General features: G+C 45.5%; 1 protein-coding gene across 1 annotated transcript; it reads left to right on the top strand.

The window, feature by feature from the left end:
• Positions 1-201: 201 nt before the first annotated feature.
• Positions 202-1012, top strand: LOC136119127 (transmembrane protein 230-like). Its single transcript, XM_065872556.1, has 4 exons — positions 202-298; positions 378-420; positions 722-805; positions 862-1012. The coding sequence occupies exons 1-4, from the start codon at positions 202-204 to the stop codon at positions 1010-1012; spliced, it is 375 nt and encodes a 124-aa protein (XP_065728628.1).
• Positions 1013-10805: the final 9793 nt, after the last annotated feature.

Below are 10805 nucleotides of genomic sequence, written 5' to 3'. Positions count from 1 at the left end.
GAGGCCACAACAGTGAGAGGCCCATATACCGCAAAAAAAAAAAAAAAAAAAAAAAAAAAAAAAAAACCTCTGGGGTCGGGGGCGGGGAGGCAGTTGGGGGAGGCGTGCCATGAGGCCTCGGCTCGCCCGCTGCAAACCGTGAGCTAGCTGTGGCGCGCGGATGGCCTGTCGGGGCTCCGACTGTAGCTGTGTCAGCGTGTTATGATGCAATCTCGTACCAACCTGGCTACCAGAATCCCCTGTAGTAAAGTGAAATACTCAAGGCTCTCCAGTACAGAGGATGGCTACATTGACCTTCAGGGAGAAACTAACTGCTAAAGCCAACAGATTGTGGGAATCTTCCTTCTTTCCTGATGTCATGAGATCCAATTTATTAAAGTTTAAGAAAGGCCCTCCTAAGATTGCACTTGCTACGGTGCTGTTTGTTTGTTTGTTTTTAATTAATTAATTAATTATTTATTTTTGGCTGTGTTGGGTCTTCGTTTCTGTGCGAGAGCTTTCTCTAGTTGCGGTGAGCCGGGGCCACTCTTCATCGCGGTGCATGGGCCTCTCACTGTCGTGTCCTCTCGTTGCGGAGCATAGGCTCCAGACGCGCAGGCTCAGTAGTTATGGCGCACGGGCCCAGTTGCTCCGCGGCATGTGGGATCTTCCCAGACCAGGGGTCAAACCCGTGGCCCCTGCATTGGCAGGCAGATTCTCAACCACTGCGCCACCAGGGAAGCCCTATGGTGCTGTTTTTGATTGGTGCCTTTCTCATTATCATAGGCTCCCTCCTGCTGGCAGGCTATATTAGCAAAGGGATTTTGTTCTCAGATAACAAGACATGTTTCTTCCTTTGAGCTTCACAAACTTCTCCCACAGTTCCTATGAGGGGGTAGACCGGGCCATTCCTGTCCTGATCATTGGCATCCTGGTGTTCCTGCTGGGATTTTACCACCTGCACATCGCCTGCTATGCACCCAAAGGCTACTGGGGACACTCCTACGATGACATGCCAGACTTTGATGACTAGCACGCACCTCAGCCCTGAAGAAAAGAGTCCCAGATGGGACTGAGCCCAGCTTTAAGACATTGAGCAGATACTATGGCTAAGGGCTAAGGAGTTCTGCAATTTGCAGATATTTAACAAAACAGTGGCCAGATTTTATGCATCCATCCTAAAGACGTTAACTGAGCTTACAACTATCCATGTCATTAGGACAGTCTCTATTTTTCATCTCCTGGCCCTGGCAAGAGCTCCTGACAAGTTTTTCCACATGAATATGTATCATGAAAAGTAGCAATGTTAATTGTATGGGAAAGTGGGAGGTTATTCTGTAGTGGAATGTGTTGCTACCACCACCCTTTTTAGAGTTGAGCATTCTTTTAAATAGTCCTCATTGTCAATATGTTCTTGTGGCAAATGGAAGAATGCAGTTAAGTCAGATTTCTTATTACTAAGTAATTTATTTTGAAAATATCTAAGTGTCTTATTCCCATACTCTAACCTTGTGTTCTAGTGGAAAACCTTGGCAAAATCAAATAACCAGTGTGGTGCATCTCTCATATTTTTTACTTGCTTTCTTATTAACAGCAACTAGAAATTTTTTAAACCTCAGAGCAAATTTTCAAACCGTAAACACATTCTCTGTTCACCAGTCCTGGGCCAGCTCTGATCTGGTTCACCGACAGGTTGGCCAGCGTATAATTTGGATAATTCTGTCCTTTGTAGATCTAGTTGTTCTGTATATCATGCCTTTAAGGACTGGACTTTTGGCTGTTTCCTAAGGAAAAAATGTAAATAAGTGGTTATTATTTATAGTTTTTAACCCTGTTGTTAGCACCTCATATTATGATGTCATCCTGCCGAAGATTGTAAGAACTGGCCTGGATCTCTAGAGGACAAGACTGCCTTAGTTTGATTCTGTTTCCTAGCTTACAAAAAGTGACTTGTATTCAAAAGAAATTAAAATATCAAAATCTAAAAAAAAACACAGAAAATCCCCCTCTGCTCTGTGAAAGACACGGTCAAGCGAATAAGAAGATGAGCCACAAACTGGGAAAAAATATTTGCAAATGACATATCTGATAAAAGATGTTATTCAAAATATATAAAGAATTCTGGGGCTTCCCTGGTGGTGCAGTGGTTAAGAATCCGCCTGCCAACGCAGGGGACACGGGTTCAAGCCCTGGTCCAGGAAGATCCCACATGCCGCAGATCAACTAAGCCCACGCGCCACAACTACTGAGACTGCGGGCCTAGAGCCCGTGCTCCGCGACAAGAGAAGCCACAGCAATGAGAAGCCCGCACACCGCAATGAAGAGTAGACCCGCTCGCCGCAACTAGAGAAAGCCTGCGGGCAGCAACAAAGACCCAGTGCAGCCAAACATATATATATATATATAAAGAATTTTTAAAACCCAAAAAGAAGAAAATGAGTAACCTCATTAAAAAATGGGCAAAAGGCCTGAACAGACACCTCATCAACGAAGATATATAGTTGGCAATAAGCACATGAAAAAATGCTCCACATTGTATGCTACTAGGGAATTGCAAATTGTGACAGCAATGAGGTACCACAACACACCTATTAGAAATCCAGACACTGACAAAATCAAACGCTGGCAAGGATGTGGAGCAACAGGAACTCTCATTCATTGCTGGTGGGAATGCAAAATGGTATAGCACATATTGTTACCATATAATCCAGAAATTGGACTCCTTAATATTCATCCAGATGAGCTGAAAACTTATGTCCACACAAAAACTTGCACATGGATGGTCAGAGCTTTATTCGTAATTGCCAAAACTTGGAAGTAGCCAAGATGTCCTTCCATAGGTGAATGGATAAATGAGTTAAGGTACATCCAGACAATGGAATATTATTCAGCACAAAAAGAAATGAGCTATTATGCCATGAAAAGACATGTGGGAAGCTTAACTCCATATTGCTAAGTGAAAGAAACATCTGAAAAGGCTACCTACTGTGTTATTCCAACTATATGACATTCTGGAAAAGGCAAAATTATGGACACAGTAAAAGAATCAGTGGTGGAGGGGAGAGAGAGATGAATAGGAAGAACAGAGAGGATTTTTAGGCCAGTAAAACTACTCTGATGATATTAAAATTGTGGATATATGTCCGTATACATTTGTCAAAACCCTTGGGATGTACAACACCAGGAGGGAACCCTAACATAAACTATGGATTTTGTGTGATTCTGATATGTCAGTGGCGGTTCATTTTGATAGCAGGGAGGCTGAGCATATGTGGGGCCATGGGGAAATCTCTGCCTAATTTTGCTAAAATTTTGAACCTAAAACTGCTCTAAAACATAAAGTGTATTTTAAAAATACCGTAAAGCTTTCTTACTGGGATTCAGCTGCTTTTTCCCTTGATTAAGCATTCCCCGAGTGCTGCAAGCCTTCCGTTAGTTTCCAGAGTTCCAAACAAGTTGACTCTGATTGTTTTTTTTGCCAGTTTATTCATTATTTTTGAGGAGGGACAGACTTTTGGAGTTACCTCCCCTGCCATTGTCACTGATGTACCTCCATATAGATTTTAGAGTTAAATGTAAATTGCAAAAAACGTCAAACTTTTAGAAGGTAGTACAGATAAATGTCTTTAAGTCCTCAGGGCCAGGAAATATTTCTTAAATATGATATAAAGAGATAGATAAATTTTGCTAAATTAAAATTGAAAACTCTTGTTAATCTGAGAACATCATAGACTGAAAAGGCAAACGCCCAAGCGGGAGCAGATAATTGTAAGGATATTTTTAATATCTTTCAAATCAATTAGAAAGACAACCCAATTTTTAAAAACTGGGTGAAAGGCTTGAACAGGTACCTCCAAAAAAAGAATTCCAAATGGCCAATAAATACTTGATCATGTACCTCACCTCATTAATAATTCATGAAATGCATATTAAAACCACAAGGAGACACTACTAAAACCCCACCAGCAAAGACCATCAATGTCAAATACTGAAAAGGATGTGGAGCATCGGGAATTCTCACCCACTGCTGGTGGACGTACAAATTGATACAACTCTACTTTGGGAAACATTTTAGCATTAATTAGTAAAGCTGACGATACACACCCCCAATGTGGATGATCACCCCCCAACTTTACTCTTGCTCTACAGAAACTCGAGCACACGTGTAGCAGCCATAGGGGCATTGTTTTAGAAAACAAGCTGATGAATAAAAAGTTGTTCGTAACCCCAATTTCCACCAACCAGGATAAATTAATTATGGCAGAGTCAAGCAATGGAGTGCCATACAGCGATAACAGTGAATAAACTACAACTGCATGCCACAACTTGAAGGAATCTTTAATATATAACGTTGAGTAAAAGAAGCCCTACATGAAGTATATACAGACTCGGATTCCATTAATATCCACTTAAAAAAAGAGACCCAACCAAACTCTATTGATTAAGGATGAATAATCAGGTGCTAAAGTATAAATAAAGGAAGTAAAGGTACCATTAAGGTCAAGAGAGGGCTATCTGTGGGTGGGGGGGCAGGTGGAGAAGAGGGGTGTGACTGGGTAGCAACACAGGAAAATGTCTGGTATAATGTTCTATTTCTTGACCTGGGTAGTGGTTACATAGTGTTTGCTTTATGATTATTCATTATAGCTCTCATTTCTGCTTTATATACACCTTTCTTATGTCCTTTTTTTTGGCCGCGCTGTGTGGCTTGCGGGATTCTTAGCTCCCTGACCGGGGATTGAATGCGGGCCCTCAGCAGTGAGAGCATGGAGTCCTAACCACTGGACCACCAGGGAATTCCCTGTCTGTGTATTATATTTCACAAGTTAATAAAGGTATAAAGTAAAGAACGTGTTCATTACTGGAAACAAATGCCAACTCCCACAGTACAGCAGAGCTGCTTTCAAGAGGCTGGCCATGGAGACGGGATCCTCACTTTGTAGCCCAGAAGAAATCCAATAGGGAAACCATATTTCTGCCCTATGAGGATCTGTTTGAGGGGTGAGGGGTGGTCTATAGCCTCAATAAATATCAACATGAGGACCCAAGTATTTATTTTTTATTGAGGAAACATTGGTTTCTAACATTATATGTTTCATGTCTACATTATATTTCCACTTCAGTATATACTACGGCATGCTCACCACTGATAATTTAGTTTCCAAGTATTCTTTTTTTTTTTTTTTTTTTTTTTTTGCGGTACACGGGCCTCTCACTGCTGTGGCCTCTCCCGTTGCGGAGCACAGGCTCCGGGCGCGCAGGCTCAGCGGCCATGGCTCACGGGCCCAGCTGCTCCGCGGCATGTGGGATCCTCCTGGACCGGGTCACGAACCCGTGTCCCCTGCATCGGCAGGCGGACTCTCAGCCACTGCGCCACCAGGGAAGCCCCCCAAGTATTCTTTAACAACCTAATCCTGCAGGGCATCAGCCAGGCTCAAGACAGAACTGAGGTGAGGTTGTGCAGGCTTCAAACCTCCAGATCTGCCCTGGAAATGTTCAGTTTAGCTCAATTTTGGAGGGGGAAACTCTCCCTCTCCAACGTGTCTCCAGAGTTCCAGCACACAGCGGTGCTTCCTTTGTGGTGTCATCCGCATCCACCTCTGACCCGACCCCACCAGAAGTTTCCAAAATTGATAATTCGTAGTGACTTGGAGGTAGATGACAGTGACCTCCCACTAGTCATGAATTTCCCCTCTTCCAGGGCAGAAGTAAAAGAAGCTGCGGCTAGCTAAGAGCATCTACCTGGTGGGGGCCTTGGTGAGTGGGGACCCAGCCTGAGGCCATGGGTGAGGGAGGGCAGGGAGGCCAGGGCTGTCCCAGTGGAGGGGAGGCTTAGGTTCTCTGCCCTGAGGACCATGTGGTTAGAGGGCCCTGACTTCTCCACTCTGGCCCCACCAGACTGGGGAGTGCCAGCTTCCAGTGAGGGGTCAGTGCTATGTGTCTCTCAAAACCCACAACCCCATGTCTGATTAGATAGAGGACACTGAAAAAATAGTATTCAATCCCAGTACATTGCTTGCCTGCTTTCTGAACAGGTAATCAAATTTCCTTCTGTTCGGAAAGGCAGATTAGAGTGTGTGACAGAAGCCTGAGCTCCCAAAATAGACCCACCTTCTTGGAGAGTTCTGATTGGGCTCTTGGGGATAGGGGATACCCTAGAGTATCTGGATTGTCACAGAGTGTGAATAGTGATGTGGTTCTGCCTTGAAAAATACTGTCCCTGTCAGTGGCATACGTTTATTTCTAGATCCTATAGTAAAATCTGCAGACGCTCAGGACCTCCAGACCTGCCGCCCCCTTTCTTACCCCCTACTTAGCTAGGTGACTAGCACTGGGCTTTAGGATGATGGGGACACTAGTGTATCTCTCATGCCTCGAAGCCATCAAAATGATGTGAAACAAGCAGTGGGCACACCTAGCTGACCGTTTCCTGGACCTCCCTCTTTTTTCCCTCTTATTTTGAATTTTCCTGAACATCTCCCCTGGACAGTGAAGAAAGGCCATGCGCCGTTGTGTAGCCTGTGTACAGCTGTGTTTGTTTTTGGAATTACAACCAGTTCTGCAATGAAAATCCTGTGCATGTTGGTCTTGTGAGCTCAGGGGAGTGTTTCTGATGAAATGATTTCTAGACAACAGGGGTAGGGTCACCACGGGCTCATAACACTATTGGCTGTGAGGGCTGTGGCCCTGCAGCTCTCCACCAGGGTGTTTAGGGACCTCAGGCAATTTCACTGCTCAATATTCCACATCAGCTGGTGGGACCCTACTAAGCTCTGGCATCTAAGGTAACACAGACTTCACCCCCTTAGTTATTAAAAAATATTTATTTGAGTTAGCACTGTGCTAGACACTAGGAATAAAAAGAAAAAGGAGATACAATCTGATCTTAAAAGGATGTATAATCTAGTGGGAGAAGGTATATATCAATGAGTCAAAATCTCTACTTTCTGACCCATCAGGAAAGGTATTATTTTGCATGGATGCTGAAGGTTTCTACCCTTAAGCATACAAGTTTTATGTTAACCATTTTCAGACACACTAGACATATCATATAATTGCTTTCCTTTTAAAATAAAATATTCCATCAGAATTAACCTTCTCTTAATGATTCAAGATTGTTATTCTGAGCATTTCCAACATTATCTTGTAATACAATGGTGCCCCCAAGGCTTTTTGGCATGGCCCTGAACTAAATGACCCCAAACTCCGAGTTTGTTTTATATCCTCTTGTTTATATAAGTTGTTCTACATCCTCTTGCTCTAGGCTTTTGCTAATTTCACTGTGCTTGCTTTTTATAAGTCCTTTCTCCTTCCAATATGCTCTTTTCAGTCTGCTGTGGGCTTGAAAATCAGGAAACTAGATTTATCAGGCTATGGGTTCAGCTGCTGTCATAGACCAAGGTGTCAATAGTTCAGGGCTCTTCTTCTCCAGGTCATCATGAGACTCAGGTCTTGTAGATTGGCCAAACTCGGGTCCTTGTCAGCATCATCAAAGTTGTCCCCACCTCCACCCCGCTGTCCATGGTCCAGTCTGCACAAGGGGAAAGAGGAACTGGAGGGCAGGCAGCTTCCTTTTAAGAATGTGGCCCAGAAATGAAACAGATCACTTCCACTCCCATCCCATTGGTTATAACTTAGTCCTATTGCTGCACTTGCCTGCAAGGGAGGCTGGGATACGTAGTCTCTAGTAGGGTAGCCATGTAACCAAGTTTTAACCTTGGAAGCTCTACTGCTAAAAGAGGGGAAAAAAGGACATAAGCGGATACTTAGCGGTCTCTGCCACACTGGATCTGTTTAAACCGTGCGTAGGATAAACGCAGGTGGGCTGTCACTGAAGACACAAGGTGCTCTCCTACAGAAAAAGTATCTGATTTTGACAGCAGTTCCTTCCATTTGGATTGCTCAGAGGACTTTTGTGTCTTTGTTGTTGTCCTGGATTAAGATCCCAGACAAGACACTGGAGGTTAAGAAAGCAGTCACGAAGACAACACTCATCATCTTTCAGAGATCTCCCACCTTAATCACATGAGTGAGAACATGAAAGATGTTCTCAGCACCCACAGGCCAGAAGCACCTTTTCTTTGAAAGCCTCTCAAGGCCACAGCTATTCACAAAAGACTCAGCTATTCATTCCCACACACCTTCACGCCTTGACAAAGCACCTTCTACCAGCCTGACACTCGTCTAGGTCGTTGATGTTCAGTTGGTTAGGGTCATCTCTCTGATTGTCCCACCATACAGCCCACCTGGTATTCCCATGGATTCCCCCCCAGCTTTTCTGTGTCTCCATTTATTGTACATCCTTGATGCCTATCAGGTCTCGCCTCCAGGAACTGGAGTGGGTTGGGTGTTGGCTCAAAAACTTTATCCTGTGGCTGCTGTTCAAAAACTTTCCACGGCTCCCTCTGCCTGCTGAGCAAAGTCTAAACGCCTGAGCCCCGCGTGTGAAGCCTTTCAAGACCTGCTTTCAGCCTCCCATTCTGGTCTCAGCTCCCAGCAGAGGGCATGTTCAGGGATCGGGCTCATCCAGGGAGGCTGGTTCATAGGTTCTGTGTGGATGGCACCTGGGCAAAGGGGGTTGGAGAGCTGCTGATGCCAGCTCTGGGTCTGAGCTAGAATACCCACTACCCAGTCTTCTCACAGGACACTCAGTCACGGATGCCTAGAAATTTCAGCGCTAGGGTCTCCCCTCCATTCTATCTAGGTCCTTCCTGGAAGGGAGAGATTAATATTGACCAGCCTCTGTTTGTGGAAAACTGACCCAAGTAACTTACATGCATTTTATATTCACAGTGACTCTATGAGGTAGGTACTACTGTTGGACTCCTTTTATTTCCATCTCCGTTTTATAGATGTGAAAATTAATTTCAGAGTGGCTAAGTAAATAGTGCAAAGTCACCCAGCTAGTAAGAGGCAGAGCCCAGCTTTTTTTTTTTTTTTTTTTTTTGCGGTACGCGGGCCTCTCACTGTTGTGGCCTCTCCCGTTGCGGAGCACACGCTCCGGACGCGCAGGCTCAGCGGCCACGGCTCACGGGCCCAGCCGCTCCACGGCATGTGGGATCTTCCCGGACCGGGGCACGAACCCGTGTCCCCTGCATTGGCAGGCGGACTCTCAACCACTGTGCCACCAGGGAAGCCCAGAGCCCAGACTTGAACCAAGTTGCAACTGGATCCAAAGACCATGTTCTTTCCACTTAACACAGGGTCTTTCTAAAGGAACGGCTATTACCCTCATACATAAGACGCTTAATCCTCCCACCCTGGAGTTAGACACTAGTTCTGTAGTGAGGAAGCAGAGAGGAGGACAAGTTGCTTTTGTCCAGGTTTTACTCTCTCCCGCCAGTACCATAACAACGACAGCAAAAACAACAATATTTATTGAGCATCTACTTTGTATACAATATGTCATTTAATCCTCACAACTACCCTTTAAGGTTGTTATTATTATTCCCGCCATTTTGCATATAAAAAGAATGAAGCTCAGAAAGGTTAAGTCCCATATTTAGATGGCCCAGCTGGGACTGGAATCCGGGCAGCTAGAGTTCTTAAACATTACTTTTGTACTTACCTGGTTTATATTTGTTCCCACCAGACTTTATCCTAGAAGAGAGGAATAGAAATGTTAGGGCCAGAGGGGCCTTAAACCCCAACTAGCCCAGCCCTCTCAGTATTACAGATGAGAGGGAAAAAGAAAGAAAGACAGATCAAGCAAGTTATCCAAGATTGCAAAGCACGCTAGCAGCTGAGCCCAGGCTAGAACCCAGACCCTTGATACCCTGTTGCCATTGCGTGATAGACAACCAAAAGCCTTCCTAGTCCTTGAACGAATGAATAAACGAATGGGTGAGGGAGCGAAGAAATGGACGGATCTCAGCAGAATGCCTAGTGGCTCACTTTGGGTTTTCGTGGCACTGCTGGGTCAGAAGAACCAGGGGGTGAGGGGGCGGGGGCAGGTGCAGGGGAGGGAGAGAGATGACCAGGGTGCGCCAGCCTGGAGGGAGCGCGGTGCTGCTGGTTATGGGGAGCCAACCCTTGAAAGACTAGCTACCCTTTGACCCTCCTGTCAGTGTCTCATGACCTTAGATTCACACTGATTACTCTGTGGCCTTAGCACATCGCTAACAACTCTGTCAGTATCTTACCATTATATAACTGTTAGAAGAGAGTCACTTTCAAAGGTTGGTCAGCAGCCTGCCTCTCTCGTAAAGTCTATTAAATAAACATGCTTAGGCCCCTTCCTGGGAGAGAGGAGAGTGGCTGTTTACTACTGCCCCTTAGTTTGTATACTGATCTTTGGGGGTTCGAACACTGGCACCTGCCCTCAGAGCCAAACCTAGTGTCTCCAGCAGAGTAGCCAGGACTTTGAAGAAACTGGAGACCTACAGGACTGTGGCCCATGGCAAACTGGAAATGACCCAGCCCACCCTCTTGGGCCTCCTGGACAGGGCTGTGGTCAATTTGTAGATCTTCCCTTTGCTGGGCAAGAAGGAACCAATCACTGGGCCGATGCCAGGAGCTGGTCCCTGGGCGGGGCTAAGCGCTGTTACCTTTGTGCGGTTGTCTTTTCTCGCTTTGGCTGGCGGGGTTGGGTGGGTTGAAAGGGGCACTAGCCTCAAAGGAGAGCTTGAAGTGGGGGTGAAGGCTGTAGGGTGGGCAGAGAGCAGCAGGACGCCTGCCAGGGCCCAGAGCTTCGGAGGGTGCTGGAGTGTCTACAGCGAGGGACTGCCAGCCTTGTATATTTGCGATGGTAATTTGCTGATGGTTCCTGGTAGCTACAAAGTCTCTAAGGCGGAGCCTGGGCCTTTGCATATGAAAATCCAGCCTGG

This window comes from Phocoena phocoena, chromosome 2 (genome assembly GCF_963924675.1).
Source record: "Phocoena phocoena chromosome 2, mPhoPho1.1, whole genome shotgun sequence".
NCBI lineage: Eukaryota > Metazoa > Chordata > Mammalia > Artiodactyla > Phocoenidae > Phocoena > Phocoena phocoena.
This window is presented reverse-complemented; position numbering and strand designations above follow the sequence as displayed.

Excerpts from the sequence above, each read along its gene's own strand:
- LOC136119127 (XM_065872556.1), top strand. The coding sequence starts at position 202 with ATGATGCAATCTCGTACCAACCTGGCTACCAGAATCCCCTGTAGTAAA. Across the intron at positions 299-377 it reads GGATGGCTACATTGACCTTC|AGTTTAAGAAAGGCCCTCCT; the intron begins AGGGAGAAACTA and ends CCAATTTATTAA. Across the intron at positions 421-721 it reads ATTGCACTTGCTACGGTGCT|CCCTATGGTGCTGTTTTTGA; the intron begins GTTTGTTTGTTT and ends CCACCAGGGAAG.